At 44.7% G+C, this 21959-nt stretch overlaps 1 protein-coding gene across 1 annotated transcript in view; it reads left to right on the forward strand.

The window, feature by feature from the left end:
• PLCH2 (phospholipase C eta 2) overlaps positions 1-21959 on the forward strand; it is a 322908-nt gene that overhangs the window by 224171 nt on the left and 76778 nt on the right. Inside the window, 3 exon segments of the mRNA XM_038376889.2 lie at positions 1675-1918; positions 4170-4299; positions 17889-18059. Of these exon segments, the coding sequence (XP_038232817.2) occupies positions 1675-1918; positions 4170-4299; positions 17889-18059 (545 nt within the window).

Below are 21959 nucleotides of genomic sequence, written 5' to 3' on the forward strand. Positions count from 1 at the left end.
CTATCGCTAACAGCAAGGAGGAGAGGCAGAGGAAAGAGCTAGTTCTCCCGAGGATGGGGCCGGCTGCTCTGCTGCATTATCTTGCACAGCTACCTGTAGAATTTACAGCCCGAGGCCAGACCCTTCCCTGTTGCCATGGTGTAAATCTGGTGTTACTATGGATTTATGTCTGTGTAATCAAGAGCAAAGATTGCTTCTAAATTAGACTGAGCTCCTATCTTTTAGGTGCTGAACAGACACAATGGGGTTCAGGACTGGGGCTCTGAGGCTCTAGGTTAATATTACCCATGATGAATACGAATAGTTGGAGACCCACTCCTTATCAATGGAGTAGATTATGTTAGACTGACCCCAGCTAGGCCAGGGATGGGCATTGCCTGGAAAGCGAACTTATTTGCAGATCTCAAGTTCAGGAAGACCAATGCCTCCTTCCTGCATAAAAGTGCAGCTCAACTAGACCCGCAAAGAGAACAGAATGTGGTATTAGTGGTGGCCTCACCTACTAACACTCTTGAACACACTGAAAATGGCACGTGCTGTTGGAGATGCAGGCAGGAGGGAGTCTGTGCTTGCATTTCTCAGTGTGGGGAAACTAGTTTTAAGAGCAACCATTCCAGGGGGAATTCTGAGGCTACGACTCATAAGAAATACTAGCTTTTAAGGTTAAGATTGTTTCTCTGAATTCTGCAAAGAGTTTTACCCACTTCTCCAGTGTTAGAGGCCTAGGATATTGACTGCCTGCTGCACAAAATCCATTGACATTGGTGCTAATTTTGGTGTGTGATGAGGGGGTATTTAATCCACGATGCTGCTGCACTGCTCTTCAAGAGAGGAGATGGACCCCAAGCCAATACCCCAAGATCTGACCTTTGGGGAAGCCTGCATCAAAACTTTGCAGCTTGGGTCTATCTCTATGAAGGACAGGAATGAAGAAATCCCATGTGCTGTGGAGAGAGCAAAAAGGAAACCAAGTAGCAAGACTGGCTAAATTTGAGTGGATCTACTTAAATAGCACCCAGCTGCATTTCATGATAAACTGTACAATAATAGTGTGTGTTTAGAAAGCCTGTCTATTTCCATATGCCAGGGTAAATGCTGGTGAGAACATGGGCGGCTGGCTGGCTGCATGTGCCCCTGACTCTTTCATAGACAATGTGTAGGCTCTCTTTACAATGGGTTGGGTGTAAGGAAGCAACTGTAATGTGCAAACTGTGTTTGATTTTATTTCTAGCTGGAGAATATAGCAAACCAGATATAGCCACAAAGAATAGTGGAAAAGAGTCACTAACAATTGAATGTCAATGCAGATAGCTACAAAAGTTTAAAGGAAAGGCACGAGAGTACTAGAAACTAAATGGTGTATCATAAGATCCTGTTGTATTAATATGCAGATTACCTCATGCTCCTTCACCTTCTCAGATTAAAATAAGATCTGGCTGCTCATCTGGGTTCATTTTGTTACAAATCCTCCCCCCCCCCATGGCAAAGCTCTCTCATTTGTTAAGTCCTCGGTCAAGTGGTAATGCTCAGTAATGAGGATAAAGGGGGTGATTTGTTTTTCCCGGACAAAGAAAAGGACCCTTTTCCCTCCAAGAGTCTGATTGTAACTAACTAACACAAATGATCTTCCACTGACCATCTCTAATGAGCTACCCGCCTCTCTTGTTCTTCTAGTCTCCATTGACTCCATGCAGGAGGTGTGTGAGGGGAAGCAGTCGGAAATCTTCCAGCGCTATGCTGATGGCAGCTTCGACCCCAACTGCTGCTTCAGCATCTACTATGGAGACCACATGGAGTCTCTCGACCTGGTGTCCTCCAGCGGGGAGGAGGCACGCACCTGGATCACAGGGCTCAAGTACCTGATGGCAGGGATCAGCGATGAAGACAGCCTGTCAAAACGGCAGAGGACCAGAGACCAATATCCTTCTGTGCTGTGGGGGAGGGTGCCTAGCAGGGTGGGATGGTATCATTCCTAAAGGAATTTGAGGAGCTGTCCTTAGTGCTTTATTTCACTGGCAGCATGTGTGAGGCATAGAATTGCATGAGTCCTATCACACGTTCCTGTTCCCATAGAGCCCTACACAACCGAGTATGGGGTGCAGCGTTCCATGCTCTGTTTCATCCCAGAGCAGATTCCTCCTTCTGCGCACTCCCATTTAGATCCCCTCCTCCAGTCCAGCCCACACACCCACTCTCCTGTTATCTGTCTCTCACCCACGCACATCCTGAAAAAGCCAGGGGGATATTTTCAAAGGCACAAATTAAGTGCATGACTCCCATTGTCATTCAGTGGGAGATGGGCTCCTACCTGCCCTTTGTGTCTTTGACAGTACCCTTAGCGGGTAGTTTTCAGCCTTCTGGGCTGAGAATAAGGGGCAAATGAGTGAGAGAGGCTGGGGGGGGTGGAGAAGGTGGGTTCTGTGTCCTATCACCGGTTGCCATCCTGCAGGAAAGTCTCAACAGCTGACACTTTGCATGTCATAAGTCCTTCATGAGGATTAGAGGCCTGTGCTAGGCATATGGTGGAGGGAGAATGGAATTTTAAAAAATAGAGGGCCACATTCTGCCTTCAGTTAGATCCTGTGCAGCCTTATCTATCTCTGCAGGTTGCAGAATTCAACCCTAAGTTTATATTTGTTTAAAGCCATTTCTCATTGTGTATTTGTGGGTAGATAGCCAGTGCTGCTGCTGAGAAGATTCACATGAGCAGGATTTTAATAGGCATCATTTAAAGCGCATGCGCAAGCAGACCAAAATCCTCTCCCCACACCTTAACATCAGGAACCGGAGAAAATTGTATTCATGGATAAAACTGCATCAAACCCCAAATCAGGCAGTGAGATCCTGGCTTGTGGCTGCTGCTGAGATGCTAAAGGCCCCATCGCTATCTGCTTATTGCAATTCCTGGATCACTCCGCTATGCTGGGTTATTGCAGGGTGTCTACTGTGGTCACCACTGGAAGACAGAATTTGCTGCCAGTGACCATACAGTGAGATCTCTCCGAGATGCTATCATTTTCTTTCCCTGTATTTAGAATAGGAAACAGATTGTAGACTTGCCAAATATTGTCCCTTTGGTGATGGCCCCTGTACAGTATCTCTGATGTTAACTCTGGCAGGTAGGAAGCCTTTGCTGCTTATTAGATCCTGTTCTGTAGAGGAAAGCCTTTTCCCCGGCTATTGCATATAGCCAGCTATTGTTATTTCCTTGTATGGGGGAATGTTCTTGTACTGGTAAGAAGAAAAGGGCATTGGGGTCCCTTTAGCTAACCACTGCAAGGCAACGTTAGGTCGAGCAGTCTGAGATCCTGGCCTGGGAAAGAGGCACCATAACAAGGTGTATAACAAACTGTCAGCCTTCAGGAAGGCTGTAAAGAACTTCAGCTTTTTTGGGGACCAATAACCTGTGTAACAAGCGCCAGCCAGGAAAGGTGCTGGGAACCTGTTGAAAGCTGGTATACAGCACCTGAGGTGCATTTGCATCATTTGGATTAGGGGTGTTTTATATCCAGCTTAGGCTGTCAGGGTTCCCAGTGACAAATCTAGTTCATGGGCAATAGAGCTGCTTTTATTGTTTTTCTAGTTAAGCTATCTTAGGTTAGATATTAAGAAAACCTTTCTGACTATAAGTGCAGTTGAGCTCTGGAAAAGGCTTCTAAGGGAAGTTGTGGAATCCCTGTCAATGGAGGTTTTTAAGAGCAGGTTAGACAAACACCTGTTTGGAACAGTCTAGGTTTACTTGGTCCTGCCTCAGCACAGGGGCTCAGACTTGATGACCTCTTGAGATCCCTTTCAGCTCTGTTTCTTTGATTTTTATGTGTGGTTTATAGCCTCAGTAAAAAGTCCACTAATCTGTAGTGCTACAGCTGTGCCGCTGTTCACTCGCAGAGTTGACACTTTCTGCGGTGACGGAGGGGGATTTTCCACCACTGTAATAAATGTACCACCTTGAGAGGTGATAGCTAGGTCAACAGAAGATGATTTTAGTGGTCAATGAAAGTATCTTCTTCCATTTACCTAGGGCTGTCTATACTGGGGGCGTAGAGCAGCTTAACTACATCTCTCCGGGTGTGAATTAGGTCCACGTACGTTTTAGGTATAGACCAGACCTAAATAACGTTCAGTAAGATCCCTTGATGCTCCATTGCCTTCCTTAACTCCAATTAAATGTGGTTGAAGCAAACCTTTGATGAGGCCGATAAGAATGGTGATGGCAGTTTGAGTATTAACGAGGTGCTCCAGCTGATGCACAAACTGAATGTGAACCTCCCCCGACAGAAAGTCAAGCAAATGTTTAAGGTAAGACATGAGAATGATCATTTCTAAGAGAAAAAGGGCTGAGCTGCAGAGATCTAACGTGCAACACGGCAGGAGAGAGAGTAAATGCTTCGCTAGCAAATTCCTTTTCATTTCCTCAGTGGATACTGCATTGTGCATTTCAGCAAGTCGGAGAGAGCTCTGGAAACAAAGGGGTCGTGAGTAAATTCTTAGCTGCAAAAGGAAAAGATACTTGCACCAAGTTGCTTCTGGAGTTTTACAGTGCAAGGACAAGCACAGCGCATCTGCCTCTGTCAGCTTCCATGCCCTACCCTCCTGTGCTCGGGGCTGGATTCCGATACCCTTACTTGCATTGAACCATGCCTTCTCATTGGAGGAATCTCAATCTCCATCATGGGAGGTTTTTCGGAGCAGGTTAGACAAACACCTGTCAGGAATGATCTAGATAATACTTACCCCTGCCATGACTGCTGGGGACTGGATTAGATGACCCTATTGAAGTCCCTTCCAGTTTTATGATGCCTCTAACTCCAGAAGTAAGGAACTCAATGGGACCACTCATGGAGTAGGGTGATACTCTGTGAGAGAAAGGGTATCAAAATTCGACCAGTATTGTTATAAACCTGGTCTTCTATGGCCATTGGTTTGATTATCCTTCATCATTTCCAGCCGTGAAGTGACATGGACATTCTTCCATGTGCAATGGACTGCTCCTTTGGTGATGGTGGCTAGGTAGACTGTGCTCGCAAACCATGTGCTTTATCCAAAAGCCAGCTGCTACCAAGTAATTTCTGTTACCAGAACTATTGCTCTACAAATACCTGGGGAGCCTTTTCGAAGTCTGAAAGGAAGAAATGACTCCGAAGGAGTACTATGGGAGGCAAATGCAGATAAAAATTTAAAGATCCTATGGATTGACTGAGAAACACGTTAAATAGCAGGACCTGGATTTAGGTCCAATGACTTTGAAAGCGACCCACTCTAAGTGGCTCCATTTCCATTGACCTGATCTGTAGCTAAATCTCCATTTCACTAAACTAATTGTCCTAATTTTTAATGGTCTAGCAAAGTGCTGTTGCTAAATAAGGTGAAGTGACTCATGCATGATGCCAGGTGCTGTTGGCAAACAGGGAAGTGATTGCATTGCTGTGGACAGCTGCTTGGGGTGATTACTGTGTGCAACAGTGGGGCTGTGGCTTCACCTTCCTTCTCTGTCATTCCCTTTCCTCCCTCTTCACTGTGCCGCCTCTTCTTTAAGTTTAGCTTAGAGTTGGGTCACGTGAGCTGCTGAGACGTTATCTCCCTCTTGACTCCAGGGATCTCTCTTGGCATTTTGTCCTCTCTTCAAAGTGCTCTGACTGCTCTTTCAAATGAAGTCTTAATCCTCCTGCCAAATCTCTGAGTAATTATGACTGTCACACTCCCTTTCGCACAGCACTCTGTGAAATGCACTGCTTCTAGTGGGTAAATTATGGGACGCCAGGTGATGTGCCCAACCCTTCTCCTCCGATATGCTCGGTGCTTCGTCCAGAATACATCACTCCTACTCAGTGGAGAAGGAAAAGTTTTGTCTGTGACTGGGCTTGGAGTCCATCTCTGTTTAAATGTCCACTTGAGTTGGGCTAAAATGCTCTTGTAGATGTTCTGGCTAAGGGGAGCAATGAGTGAGGTGAAAGGAACTGATTGTCTGCGGGGAGAGGGAGTGTGTATGTAAGAGAGATTGAGAATGTGATTGGCTTAATACCGGGGATAACTGGCTGTCCAAATTCTTGCTATTTTTATCCTGCTGTTGAAAATATGCCCTTAAGCTGTCAGGCAGTAAACCCAGAAGCCCACCAATGGGACCCTCTTTTTGTATGTGTGACATGGGGAGAGAAGGGGTTAGTCTCCTTAGGAGCTGAATTGTGGTCTTCGGTGGTGAATTCTGTGTACATGGGCAGCTACTTGATGTGGTGGTGAACCTATTAAGCTAGTTTTTAATTAAAATTCAGTCTAGAGATGAGCCATCACCCCAGGGATGATAGTGAATGTAGAATGAGGAGACTTTTTTTTTTAAAGATGTGGCATTAGTGTTTTTTCAGGATCCCTGAATCTGAGATCTACTCTCTAGTTCTGTTGGGCTGTGCCGGTTCTGACCATCATCATGGTACTTGTGCACTAATCTGTCTTGTAGAAGATGGACCAAATCCATTTTGGAAGCTGTAGCTTGATTATAATTATTTCCTTTAAAAAGCCTCAAATCATTCTAAGACATTCACAGAAAACATAGCTTACATCCTAAATAAAGTCATCGCATAACAGATGGCTTCTGGAAGAACAAAAGCAGTCAGGAAACTTGACTACAGTAAAATCTTTGTTCATTAGAATGAGATGTTGTTGACCCCTGGGTTTTGTTTAAAATCTACGCTGCTGGTAAGATGCAGAGGATTCCTCCAAACCTTCCCTGATCAAGGAAGGACATTTGTAAGGTGCATGTGTTTTAGAATCACATCCTTTCCTGGGGTCAAGTCCTCAGCTGGTGTAACTGTCCTAGTCCCATTGACATCAGCTGAGGATCTGTCCTCTGAAGCCTTCATAGTGGAGAACTTAACAAGTTATGTCTCCTATTTATACAGCAGCATTGTAAAAATTGGTTTCTTAAAGTCTCGTTTGGTGATAGACTTCTCTGCAGAGAAGTATAAAGTCTGGTTCTTTTATATCCAAAGACATTCACTGGCTAAAAAAAAAATTTAAACCCACTCAATATCTGATAACTTTCTGCTAAATTGCTTTACTGGGGTTTCCTATTGGGGCAGCCAGACATCAAAGATAATATTGCTAGATATGGCCAAAGCATGTATGACTGTTACAGAGAAATCTTTCTTGACCTACCTGGTGATCTGAAGTCCAGTCACCGACTTGGTGTCCTCCGATCACACCTGCTACAATCTCTGTTTTTATTGGAGTGTTGTATCAGGTATGCAGATGCTCATATATGTCAAGTTGACACAGCTACAACATTGCATACATGTCTGTTGCAATGCAGATAGCTGCTCCTTTGCAGTTAGTTCTGCTGTTGTCCTTGACTCACTTTATTGGCTAATTGAATAGGAGAGGGTTAAGGATAAGGTCTGTGCCTCCACACCAATGATCACAAAGCTGATTGTGCATGAGACTCTGATGGGAATGAAGTCAGTGTGGTGTTTTTATAGTAGGCAAACAATGGCAGTCTTTGCTGTATGCCATGTGCCTCAGAAACATGCCAACAGCAGCAGAATTTTAAAGAGGCGGCTTTGCTGTTGATGATGTGCTGGAGATTGGAGAGAAGGGATGTTTTCAAAAAATCTAAGTGGTGGGATTTCAAAGGAGCGAGGCACCCAGTTCCCAATGACCCTCTGAGATTTTGGGCTCCATCGAAATCCAGCCTAAATCAATTTATCTTAGATGCTTAGATGGCCCCCTTACAGTAGTATCTGAGCACCTCAGTCTTTATGTTGTTACCCTCACAACACCCCAGTGGGGTAGGGCAGTGCTGTTATCCTCATTTTACAGATAGGGGAACTGAGGTAGACCAAGTCACTTGTCTATGGTCACATGGAAAATCTGTGGCAGGGTAGGGAATTGAACCCAGGTCTCCCAAGTTCTAGATGTGTGCCCTAACCACAAGACCATCCTTCCTCTCTTACCATTTGTCCAGGTAGTGTCTCCAGCTCCTGTACAGACTTGTACAGCTCTTGTACAGACTGCAACCGGTTTAAGACTCAGTGACGAAAGATTTCTCTCAAAGTCCATCCCTTCATCTTCCTAGAGTTTTTCTATCCAGATTTCTGGACTCTCTGTGGTTGTGTTGGTCCAACAGGACTGGAATGAGGCTGCCTTGACATAGTGGGCCTCTCCTCTTGCTCTGTAGCGAGACAAACAAGGGATCTTGGCGTCATTGCCAGTGTTAAACTGCCTTGGATTTGTGTATGTAATCAGTTGGGTAAAAACCATTCCAAAGCTGCAGTCAGGGGAAATGCAATTGAGGCACAATATGGTTTGAACTGTTACCAGATTCCTTTGAAATCCTAGTGTGGTGGTCACTGTGACACGAGACCTTGTTCAACTGAGCTCAGATGCTTTGCATCTTCGTGGGGAGGAGCCCCCAGATGATCTTCCAGTAACCATTCAGGAGCAGGCAGTGCCAATCTCTGTAGTCCAGTGTTCTCTGGTATGTTGTCTAGGGATGTCTGTAACTGGGGCTTCTGGGTTCTCTGACCAGCTCTACCGCTGACCCGCTGCATGACCGTAGACAAGCTTCTTACCTCCCTGTGGGTGACATGCAACCCTTTGCAGAGGGCTAGACACTGCTTCAATCCTATTTGCCAGGCTTAAGTGGTGCATGGAATCACTGTCTGGGCAGTGCATTGAGATCCTTGAATGAAAGGCACTAGGAAAATGGATTCACTACTAGTAACAATAACAATTAGTCATAACATTGCCCTAGGGCGGGAGCAGAGCTCAGAAGGAAGAGTCCAGCCTAGATTTTTCCCTTGCAATGCAGACCCTGTCTGAATAGGTATCATCACTCACAGAGAGCCCTTACTGTCCCATCCTGAACTGCCTGTATTGTTTACACTCAAAGTGGCTCCTTTGGCAGTGGGGTAGCTGCTGGTATGACCAGCTGAAATCAAGTCAATCAATCCGTTTTTTACAGACATCCCAGCCGGAACAAAAACATCCGTCCCCAGCTGGGTTTCCCAGCCCTCAGTACACGTGTGCCCTTCTGGATTCCTCTCCTTCAACTCTTGCTTCTGCAACTGGGGAGGGAAAGAAAGGCAAAGTTAACCGCTTGCTTACTGGAAAGCAGCATTACCCTCACACCCGCCACCAGCAGCCTTTGTGGATAGACTTTTTGGCCTTTGATTTTGGTTTTTGTCTTGAGTTTTATAGGAAAATGAGGAGGGGAGGCAGGGGGAAGGTGGCGCTTTGGAAGTGATCTGTCTTGATTCTGGGGAGAGAAGATGATGTCTCTGGATTCCTTCCCCTGTCTCATGACTGTGGTAACAGATTTATTGTGGTGCCTCTGGGCAGAAAATATTTTTAGCCTGAAACTCTTTCTGCTGTGTTTTCTTCATCCTGCGGACAGCTGATGCTAAAGCCCGCCCTGCTGTCCCTTGTGTCCAATGTAGATCCCTCTATGGCTATACAATGGTAGGATTTGCTTAGCTGGAGCATGGAAAACAGAATGGCTGCGTGGCTTGCAACAGCGTAGGGGCTGGGGGAGGGACGGAGAGCTATTGCAGAGGCTGAGAACCCTCCAGCAACTGCAAAATACAGGTTACCCTGGCATATATTGTACCTGTAACTTCAGTGTCTCTGGTGCCCTGCAGGTATAGAAATTGCTGCACTGATAACCGCTCACAGCTAAAAGATGGAAACACCAGGGCAGGAGCTGCTTATAATGATGTCTTTCTGCCATAAACTTCACACACCCAGCAAGTCTTGTGTTACTGAATAAAGTCTTGGATGAATAAAATAGGAAGGATTTTAAAACTCTGGGCTGAGGATTTTTTTCAAAGGTGTCCTGGGGATTTGGGCACTCTGTTCCCCTGGTCAGCTTGGCTATCACAGCCCTGACCTTTATAACGATTGGCGCTGTTTCAGATGAATAAAATGCATGTGCAAATGGAAACTTAGTAGGTGTGTTCTGGAACTGGTGCACTAGTGCAAAGTCTGGGCTCACAGCACTGCAGGGGATACCTTATCTCAACGTAGAAATTAGCTTGAACTGCATGGAAACACTTTTAACCTAGTTAGGTTGTGGCCAGCCCTGCACATTAACGTGAAGGTTTTCCCATCCTCCCTACACCGCATTTCTGACACACTTACATCCGCGTGCTCAGAGAGTGCAAGGACTACGAGGGTCTGTAGCACCTCGGGGGTGCTGGGTTCCTCAGGGGGTGTGGTAGGGCTTCTGACCCTAATCCATGCCACAGAAGGCCATTAAATGCTGGCCTGTGGAATCACGTTGCCCTCTAGTGGCAACCCTGCTACCCACAGCTAAGGGAGAGTTCCCTAGAAATCCCAGGCCAGCTGGAGGGAAGGAGTCCAGGCCCATCTCCAAGGAGCATGTGTTACTCTGGCAGGTAAGTTTCAGAGTAGCAGCCGTGTTAGTCTGTATTCGCAAAAAGAAAAGGAGTACTTGTGGCACCTTAGAGACTAACAAATTTATTAGAGCATAAGCTTTCGTGAGCTACAGCTCACTAAAGCTGTAGCTCACGAAAGCTTATGCTCTAATAAATTTGTTAGTCTCTAAGGTGCCACAAGTACTCCTTTTCTTCTGGCTGGTAACTGTCTTAGCTCAGTGCCTGGCTTCATTCTGCTCCTCTTGAACGGATGTTACAGGCACCATGCTCCCCCTGCACTTCAGGACACATTGCTGCTTAATGGACCCACCACTGGGAATGAAGAGACTTTTTTTTTTTTTTCATTTTGGTTTTTGCCTTGAGTTTTATAGGAAAATGAGGAGGGGAGCTAGGGGGAAGGTGGCACTTTGGAACCGATCTGGCACTGGAGATCTGCGTTCTATTGCTGGCCCTGTCACTGGCTAGCTGGCTGACCTTGGGCAAGTCCTTTCCCCTTGTGCCTCAGTTTTCCCCATCTGCAAAAGGGGGGTGATGATACTGGCCTCCCTTATACCGCACTTGGAGATCTCCTGATGAAAAGCGCTAGATGAGAGCTCGGTGGTGGTGTTACTGCCTGATGCAGTGTCACAGGAGGCGAAGAAGCAGCTTCTCCCAGTGCAGCCTGCTGAGCCACGCTCCGCACCTGAGTGCCTCTAACCAGGCGGGGCCCGAGTGCCTCGTGAGCATCTTTACATTGAGCTGAAAGCAAGTGTGCTGAGTGTGCATACACGTCTAGGTACCTCAGCTTTAGCCGAATGGGCCCATGCACTTCAGTGCATTTCCTTCCATTTGGGGGCAGATGTCAGGCTAAAAAGCTTTGTAGAAACATATATGTGTCCGCACCTGCAACAAGAGGCTCTTGTCAAAAGCTTGTTTTTGAACAAAGGCTCTTCCCTCCCATAGCAGTGGGAAGATAATACTCATACATCTATTAATACGCATGCTGCCTGGCAGCACTATAATCTGCTGATCCCTATGTTATTAGACCCTGTGCACCATGGACTTCTGCTCCACTGAGAATCCTGTCCTTTCATCAATTGTGCTGGACTGTAATGAGGCTTTTGGAGCGGTGCAGGGGGGAGATGGTGTCTCGGTACAAGCAGAACATTTTAATAATGTTTTAATAAAACTTCTTTGCAATGCCAGCAAATACCACACTCACAAATGCAGCACTGTGGAAAACGAAATTTCAGAAACTCATTAAAATTAGTGGATTAAAGGGAGTCGCTTTCTAGGGTAAATCATTCAGATTGATGGGAGCCAAAGGGTAGAGACTGGTAAAACCTCTGTGACCAGAGAATGGGTTTCTACTAGTAGCATGCTAGACTCTTGTCTTAATAGTTTCAGATGAATGGCAATAATTAGAAATCCTGTTAAGGGAGGAAAAAATGGATGAGCCTTTTCCATATGAAAGTGTATAAATGAGAGCAGCCTGGTCTGAATTATGGATGTAATTGGTGTTCTGTGATATAAAATTCCTGATATTAAGCAGCCTTGAATTGCCTAATCAAAGCAGAAATCTCTGCCTTGGTTAACGAAAGAGCTAAACAGAACATTGTTAAAACTAACATTGTACATCATACATGAGGTTTGAAGGCAGTCCCCTTGGGTTCAATTTTTCTAATTAATATCCTTTCACTGACTTGGATGAATGCCTGTTTTTATTAACGTGCTGTATTTTCATTCTATCCAGAACTTTATTTTTAAAGGAGACGAATGTTGTGTGTTTGTGGCCCCCCGCTGCCCCATTCATTCATGGTAGTGGGAGGAAAGAAAGCAATTTTATTATTAGCAAGGTTTTGCTCACAAGTACATTCAGATATGTTTCACTGGACTCCTTTAATAAGTTCAGTGTCTCTGCATTGATTGACCTGTTTTATATTGGTTTCTAATTCTATTAACCATTTCAGAGCCTACACAAAATTTGGCTTTAATGTTGTAGTTGCTACAATTCTAGAGTTGGTAAAGTGTCAGGCTGCTAAATAGAAATCTAACATCCAGGGCAAGCAAGAGTTAGAAAGTGTGTGTGGATTCCTTGGGGGCTGAGAATAGACTAGGAAGCTGATAATGTATCGCTGATAACATATTGAGTGTCTCTCTATAGGTAAATCAACGATTTTCAGTTTTGCCGTGTTCTTGGAGAACTAGCTGAGCATGGGTACTTAACCCTGGGACTCCTAACTGGAATTTGTGCTGTTAGTTCAGTGCTGTTTGTCCATGATCTTGGTGTGCTGTTGTCCGTCGTCTTGAGACGTTTTCCAACTAACTGATAAAACTACAGCCTTCATGGCACCAGCCCAAGGGAATGCAGCGAAGAAGTATTAGCTGGGCTGTACAAGAAGCCTGAAACTTTGTCTCTGATCTGTAATGTGCTTAGGTTTGTCTACAGCAAAAATGTGCAAAGCAACCGGCTGACAACTCAATTGCTGGAAAACAAAGTGGGGGATGTGGGAGGAGCTCAACATTAAAACTGGTCTGTGGAATCTTCAGTCCTGACACTATGCGAGACACACACATCCTGGCTTGTTAATGCAGCAGTTTAATTCCAAAGGACAATGTCTGAAAGGGATGGTTAAGCTCTGAATGGTAAATGAGCAAAGGCGTCTTTCACTGGAAAAGAATGTATGCAATGTTGTAGCTGTGTCAGTCCCAGGATATGAGAGAGACAAGGTGGGGGAGGTAATATCTTTTATTGGACCAACTTCTGTTGGTGAGAGAGACAAGCTTCCCAGCTACATAGAGTTCTCTTTCAGGAAAGGAAACAATGAGGAGTCCAGTGGCACCTTAAAGACTTAACAAATTTATTTGGGCATAAGCTTTCATGGGTAAAAAACCACTTCTTCAGATGCATGGAGTGAAAATTACAGAGACAAGCATAAATATACTGGCACGTGAAGAGAAGGGAGTTACCTTACAAGTAAAGAATCAGTGATGACCAGGCCAATCCAACTCCTCATTGTTTTTGTGGATACAGACTAACATGGCTACCCCTCTGATACTTTCAGAAAGGAGTCGGTTAGCACCATCCTAGCAAGATAATTACTGAGCAATTTTTGATTCTCTTTTCAAACTTTCTCTTTCTCTCTCATGCTCCTGCAACAAGACACATTTCCCATTTTGTCTAGCCAGTGGGTTGATTCTCCAGCCTCACTGACAGGCACATTCATAAGAATGGGACCAAGTGAGAATAGGGATGGGAAGTACTGATTCAGAGCTATCCTAAAAGATCCGCACTTGTGGCATCTGACTGGATAGTGCATTGTTCTGCGTGCCATCTGCCAAACTGCCAGCTGCATTTTCTCATAGTCTGAAATGGAGGTGTCTGGAGTTGTAACCTAAGGGTATGACCACACTGCAGTGAGGAGGTATGTAGATATACCCAAGCTAGCTTATATCTAGCTAGATAAAAAGCTAACTCAAGTAACAATAGCAATGAAGCCACAACAGCATAGGTGGCTTCCTGCACCCTGACTACATACTTAAGCAGTAGTTGTGCTGCTGTTGTTACTGGATGTGGCTTTGATCTACCCATGCTGCAGTCACACCTCCTGATTGCAGTGTAGACATACACTAAGTAGCTCAACATTCCTATACTTGTCTACCCAATTGAATTTGAGGATGCTGGACTAGCTGTTTCCTAAGTCATCTACAAGAACCCTTCTCCATTTGAATGCTTGGTGAGGTCTGACCTGACCGCTGCACCTTTGGTGGGAGATGTTCATTGGACTGAGATGTTCCAGAAGAGTATTTTTCCAGGGGCCATGCTCAACAAACAAAATTCAGATCTGAGTTTGGATTTTAAAACATTCTAAAGCTTTTGCTGGGTTCTGATCTGTGAATGTTTTGGTTCAGGCTGATGTCTAAATGTTTTGCCTTCCTACACTTCTCAAAGTTCGTCTATGGCTGATAGTGGCCCTGATTTTTACAGTAATTACAGCAGAAATGTGCACCAGCTGGCTCAGATCAGCAGTACTACGAACCTATTCAGCAGCTGTCTTATCTTTTCCCCTGGCATCATCGGCATGTATGCCTTACTGGAGACTTCAGAGCCCATTCGTAAGCATCACCCAGATACAATCAGATAATGTTTCGTCAGACAAAGCAACTGAGCCCTGGGGCCTTCAAGGGGCTCTTTTTAATCCTTATGATTTACTGATTGATTTTTTTTTCTTCTTCCTCTCCTCTTCATAACAGCTGCTCAACTTTAATTGAAACTTCAGTGTTGATGTGGTGGACTCTAGACTGAAGCACTGAGCTGCATTCGGATTCCTCTCACTGTTCAGGAGATCTGCTGGCTGTTCTGGATGGCTGGCTTTTTTTCATTATATCCCCGTCATCTTATGCCATTGTATTGACTTTACTCTGCCTTATCTGCCCTGCTCATTAAACAGAGCTCGTTTTGCATATTTCATATGCCTGCATTGTATGAAGTATTTTTCCCTCTATCTGCCCATCATAGACTGTTCCTAATTAATTTTTAGGGAGGGATTACCCGTGGGAAGGGTGGACCATTCATTCTCAATAATCTTTTTAAAGCTCTGCCATTGGTATTGCTCAGCCCAGCAGCTCTGGGAGATTTGATTAGTCCTTTTCATTAGGCACAAAACCTTATGCCTCACATCAGCGTTTTTTTTTTTTTATGAGACACTTTATGGCAGTAGGTTTCATAGTAGCAGCCGTGTTAGTCTGTATTCGCAAAAAGAAAAGGAGTACTTGTGGCACCTTAGAGACTAACAAATTTATTAGAGCATAAGCTTTCGTGAGCTACAGCTCACTTCATCGGATGCGTTTATGTCAGTAGAGCTCCCCTCTATTCAGTTTCTGGGTGTGAGGGGTCTTTTCACAGCTAGCTTCCATAAGCTGACATGCAAATTAACTGCCGTATTTACACCGGCCACTTTTGTGGGTGGGTTGGTGGGGTCAAGGGGAATAGTGGTACAATACACACCTGCAGAATTTCTGCCTATGCTTTCTCTAGGCTTGCAGCTTGTTGTGGGTAGAAATCTGAATTCTTTAATGGACAGATACCTAGCTGCAGTCACAAATCAGGTGCATAGCCCCTGCATGGCTGGACTTTGTACGTTGTGGATTTCAAAAATACAGGTGCAATTTTTGCCATTGCATGTTTTATCTACCAAAAAAAAGTTACCCTTTAAAAATCAGAGCTCATGCAAATTGTCCCCCCATCAATAGGAAAATCATTGAGACTCTTGCCTAGGTCACGGAGCTGGGTTTTGATTGGTTCTGATCATGGTTGGTCCACTGACTACATAGGCATCCCTGGGGCTCACTTCGCCTGTCTGTAGACTCGCTGGTTGTAATATATTTACTTCACATGTTCTTGTGAGGCTCAATGCCTGTAATGGGCTTTTGAGACTGCTGGATGAAAGGTACGCTAGAGGTGCATCGTTAATGGCAATCCAAATGCCAAACCTCTTGTCCGTCTGTAATTCTCCACACTTCTCCTGTCATGCTCCCCTCTAGTTTTAGGATAGGTTAGTCCAAAAAGCTGGGGCTCCCTTTAAAAGAGAGCAAGAGGACTGAAGTGAACGAGAGGACCAAGAGTCACAATACTCCTTGAGACTTATGGGTAACAGAAATAGGAGCTGATCTATATTCCAGAGGACATCAGAAAGATTATTGTACAGGAGTTCTGTGTCATTAGCGCTAATGGAGCGTGAGGCCTACGTGATGGCAGAGTGAAAATGGAATCAGATTTTTGTACTCAAAGCAGTTATAGGTGTAAACCAACTCTTAATAAACCGGCAATGCAATCAAGATGCAATGTGAAATTGCTAATCCAAACTGATGTGGGGTTATTTTGGTATTGTCAAAACTGAATTCCACCAGGCTCTGATATCATGGCATTTGCTGACATGGGACTATATTTGCACTTCATCCAGCTTTAAAATCCTGTGAAGAATCCTGTTGTTGATGGGTTGCAAAGGGGAAAAGTGCTTCTCCCATTTGAAACATCAGAGCAGTGATTCTCAGCCTGTGGCCTGTGCGCCGCTTGCGGCCCAATCAGCGCACAGCTGCTGCCCATGTGACGTCCTCAGGGCTATACAGGTAGTATTGGATGCGGTCCACATGCAGTAAATAGGTTGAGAACTTCTTCATCAGAGGATAATTGGGGACAATGTAATGGGGAGAATTGGGTCATTTTCTGTGGTGTGGTTTGTTTGGGATTTTTTTTTTAATGGATACTTTGCTTCAAGGGATATTTTCACACTCCTGTATCTCCATGTATTTCTAATTGATAAATAATGTTTTTTTAATTAATGTTTTCACAAAGTATGCCAAGGGAGAAACATGCTGAATGAATGTACAACATCTCTGGAGATGGTGTGTGTGGCTCACTGAATCCTATAGCTATACAAAAGAAGCATGGCCTTGTGGTTAAGGTACTCGCCTGAAAGGCTGAGGAATTGGGGTCTATCCTCAGCTCTGCGGTATACTTTATGGTGCCTTATTTTCCTTCAGTAAAATGGGGGAAGTATTTGCTGTTCCATCTTTTGTCTGGCCTGTTTAGATTGTAAGCTGTATGGGCAGGGATGGTCTCTAGTATCATGTGTTTGTACAGCACCTAGCACGATGGGTGCGGGAACTCTGCTGGGACCTTTATGCAGGTACTGCGGTAATATGGTATGCATCTCAGTGGCCTCCAGTCAGGGACATGCACGCAATTGGTGGTGCTCTAAGGATCAATGATAAGCTTCTGTGTTGGGCCCCACTGGTGCCCTGACACTCACGAGACTGGTCTGGAGCAGCCCCATTTCAGCAGTGATCAAATGGAAGGTTTTGTGCTGGGTAGGCTGGTGCAATTGGTCAAAGAGTGGAGAACGGCTGAGATGCGTATACTTATTAGGCTGGGTGCCCCAGGGGAGTGTATTTTGCTGCTGCTTTATTTCCTCCATAAGATCCTATTAAATTAACATGTGTGTATGTATCTCAGCCCTAGGAATTCACAGGTGTGCTCCTGAGCCATGGGCTTCTTGGCGGGATGGTGTTGTTTCTAGTGACCTTCCCAAGACGCTACAAGTGTCCCCTTTCTCCTGGACAGCTGCATGTCCTCTCCCCAGTCCTCAATTGCATAGTGCCCTTCCTCATTGTCATAGATGGGATAACCCTCCCAATGTGGGGGACCTAGTGGACAGTGTTGCCTCTGGGAAAGCGAGCTCTGGAAGCCTGCATTAAAATGCAGATGTTTGGGAAGGTTAAAAGGGGTGGGGCTGGGGGTTTGCAAGCCATTCATGATGCCAATTTCAGCCTGGTGAGCCAAATCTTCCTGAGCAGTGTGTTGCTAGGCGAGACTGCATTCAGGTTAAAAATGACTTTCTTGTAAAACACAAGGGTTTGTGTATTTTGGTTTTAGTTTTGGTTTCTTTTTCAGTTCCCTCCATTGTAATGATCTTACTGGGAACTGGGGCACCTTTAACAGCACCTTGCTGTTGCATATTGCAGGAGGCTGATACGGACGATAACCAGGGCATGCTGGGCTTCGATGAGTTCTGCTCCTTCTACAAGATGATGTCAACCCGGCGTGATCTGTACCTGCTCATGCTCACCTACAGCAACCACAAGGACTATTTAGATGCAGATGACCTGAAGCGCTTCCTTGAGATTGAGCAAAAGGTAGGTAGGCACTGGGGAGGAAGTGCAGCTTGGGTGCAGAACCCTGGTTTCTCTCCCTTAGAAAGCTACAATGTTCCAACCTTCCACTTAAAGGTGACCTTTTAATGGTTCGCTTGTGGATTCTTCCCAAAGTAGATAGAAACCCTATCAAACCTTGATATTTTATGTGATAACAAGGTCACCTACAGAGCATGTCCAAACCTGTGCACAGAAACTTCAAGCCTATTGCCACTCGATGTTATTTATCCCGGCTGAGTTCTTGGTTTTGATGTCTTAAAATGGAAAGAGATTCTGATAAGCTAGTGCTACCTCTTTTTCTCTTTATATGCAGCACCCTTGGCAGGTTTGAATAATCGGCCTGCTCATTTAGGGAACATTGGAGAAATTAATACTCTCCATAAACTGGGAGAGCAAAGATGGGCTAACCATCTAATTTAGCATGGAAGATGGATTGTGTTTTACTCCTGTGGATCTCACCTGGTATGTTGATTTCTTAATGATCATAATTTGAACGCCCCACCTAATCTCAAAATTGGATGTCATTGTACATAGCGTACTCTGTATGCACTGGACAGCTTGTGGGTTGAGTGGTAAGTGGAGCTTTCTATTTTTTAATTTAATTTTTTAAAGCAGTAATAACTAGCGTGGGCATGACTCTTGGTGACAGAGGGAATAATCCAAACAAGAGTTAATGTTTGCCATATGTTTGGTTCAAGGCCTCTTCCTAATACTGTTTTATGTTAATTTAATGCTTGTAAAAGAGAAGGACAAATAGAACTGGCCGGAAGCAGGCAGGAGATGGGCAGGTACTATACAAACATGCCATTCATATATCTGAAAATGTATCCCAAGGTACCCCTTCTGTCGCAGTTATTAGCCAGAGCCAGAGCCAAAGCCAGAGCCTTCTGATCAAGCCAAACTCCATATGGCCTAGAAAAATGCCTCAGTGTCCATCTCAGACCACTTTCCCATTTTCAGTGACTTTTTGAATAAAGATTTAGTTTCACGCTAAAGACTGTAATATTGTTGAACGAACAATTGTCACTGTAGGAACGTGTTTTGCAGTATCACACCTACCAGCTGCTTTGATGGGCCCTGTCTCACGAGCTTGGTTCACAATGCTTTTTATTCTACTAGACACTTATTACTGGAAAGATACATGGCTAGCTTTATAACTAAGCATTACTGTAAGGTTTCTGACCAGCCCCCTGGGTTCTAAACCTGCCATGTTTTAATTCTGTGGGTGGGATGAATTTTTAAATTTGTTTCAAGTAGAGAGCATTTCCGAGGTGCAATTGAAAAGTTTAGTAGCTAGCTATGTCTGGCCACTCCAATCACAGGGCATGTGGGGCACTCAGACAATTTGGTGACTTAGACAAAAGCCACTGATACCACTTCAGGCCTGGTGTGGATGTTTCCTGGAATCTCCTTATTCCCTCCCTATCTCCCTAATGCAGATCATTCTGCTTTGTAGCTTCCCTCCTTCCCCTTACTTTTCCTTTCGAAAAATCCTGTAGACATGTGGCTAGATGGAGACATTTGACTCTTTCCAGTATGAGAGACGGGGGTGGGAGGTAATATCTTTTATTGGGTCAACATCTGTTGGTGAGAGAGACAGGCTTTCAAGCTCCACAGAGCTCTTCTTCAGGTCTGGAAAAGATACCCTGAGTGTCACAGCTAAATACACGATGGAACAGATTGTTTAGCATAAGTAGTTAATACATTTCAAGGGACCATTCAACTGTTAACACCTCTCCAGTTATCACCTTCCCAGTATGAGGCAACCTGATCCAGTGGTGATGTTTTTGCCTCTGTCTCTGTCTTGCTGCATGGCATTGGGGGTAGAGTAATGAAGTGATTTGCCCACTGGAGGGTGGCCATGTTTCCCAGGGTTATTGAGAGGATTCACTGCTGGCTTGGATAGCCTTTTGGAGATGGAAAGGACTAACTGTTTGCTCCTTCTCTTGCCACTCTAGTGGGTATTACAAGCCACACACTGTTCTGTCAGTTCATCTGATTTGAAAGAGATGAAAAGTTTATGGTCCAACAGAACAGGTGGTTCTCTAGTAGAAGCGTTTTATTCTTGGCCAATACCCAATGGCAAGCATTACACCTAACGCTGTTCATAAAATCAGACCTTTCGTATGTCTTCAGAGACTTTAACTCCTGGGTTTATGAGCTTTACTAGTCAAATATTGAATTTTACCTTGATGCCCTTGCCATAGTTATCAATGGGCTGTCAGTTAAATAGCAGCAAACTAATCTCCACGCACCCTGTTGCAGTAGCTGCTATGTACAGTGGAATTAATGATTTGCTCCTTGTAGGCGAGGACTAAACAGGAAGGTTTGTATTCTTTATGCATATTAGTCACTTTTATTCATCAACCAGTGCTGCAGATTAAAGATGATGGCTCCCTTTCCTGACAGCTCCTGTAGGCTTTTGTGAAAAGGAAACAAATAGAGATGTACCGTGCTTTTATTTTCTTATGGCTAAAGCTAAGTAGCTTCTCTCTGCACACGTACGTACACATGTATATACAAATGCATTGATCTATTCCATCTTCTGCATCAAATCTCAGCTATACCCACCTTGATGGGAACAGCCAACTGCCAGCTACGTGATCGTCTTGGTTATTGGTGACTTCAGTGGGCTGATCGTTTTAAAATAAGCCATGAATGATGAAAAATACAAATGTTAATATCACCTCTCTCAGCAGTCATAGGAATTGAACAAAGGCTGCCACATATTGGGGCATCTGTGCCAGCAAACCCTGGTGTGTACCGACGACTGCTGCAAATAGCTGGTAGACCATGCCAGAAGTGCCAGTTAACCAGATTTTGTAACCCATTCATCTGTTGCTTAGTGTGAATGTGCTTTACTGTACCTGTATTATACTGTACCTATACCTTACCACTTGTTCCTCTTATCAGGTTCTGAGCGGCTTCTAATGCATAGCTGTCTAAACCCTTCAGATTGCAAGGTTGTTGGCTGGTCTGTTCTGGGAAAGTTAAAGCCTATTGCAATGAAGAGGCTGGTGGTTATTTTAAGTTGGCTGGTAATGGAGGAGCGATTTAGTAAGCTAGAGTGCCACTAGCAATGGGGACAGGGAAACCAGCCCACTATAAATGTGACCGAAGGAACATGTAATAAAAGACCATATTGCAATGCATAAATAAAAGGGGAGAGGGAAGGCAGATGCCAGAAGCTGAAGGGTCAGTATGGCCCCAGAGGAAGACAGGAGCCGTGAAGTTAAGGTAAAATCCAACCGGAGAGCCCTGCAGTTGAGAGTATTTCTTTTCATCGAGGAGAGAGGGATTCCATTGGAATTTTTTTCAAGATTTCATTAAGACTGAGAATTTAGTGAGGTTGTTTTGTTTCTCTCGCCCCACTTTAACATCCTCAGGAGAAAGGGAGCATTTCAACTGTCCATTGGTCCCGTCCCACCCCACCAAATATAAAACCCCTTCTCTCCTCTACTTCTGCCCTGGAGACTCCTCAGTCAGGACAAGGCTGGGGCATTTCTGGTTTTAGGGAGGCAGCAAAATAATAGCTCAGCTAGGACGTTCTGTTTCTCACCAGAATTGTAGAAGTAGATGGGGTGGGAAAGAAAAAATACCATGGACAGCAACGGCGAAGTCAGCATGAAAACTCCTAGGCTGGGCTATCTCTGTCCATGTGCTTCTGCTTTTCATGCTCTGATAGACTTTCATGAGTCACCTGCTAATTAAATAAATGAACACCCATCCCTTTGTGCCTGTTGTCTCTTTAAATGAGTTAGGCTGTGTTTCTGTTTCACTGGGCTTATTGATCCTCTTCATGCTGAGAGGAAAAAAATTAACTTCAGCCACAGGACTCAATCAGTTCAGCTAATCGTTGGCACTGAGAGCAAAAAGCTCTCC

Source organism: Dermochelys coriacea, chromosome 18 (assembly GCF_009764565.3).
Source record: "Dermochelys coriacea isolate rDerCor1 chromosome 18, rDerCor1.pri.v4, whole genome shotgun sequence".
Taxonomy (NCBI): domain Eukaryota; kingdom Metazoa; phylum Chordata; order Testudines; family Dermochelyidae; genus Dermochelys; species Dermochelys coriacea.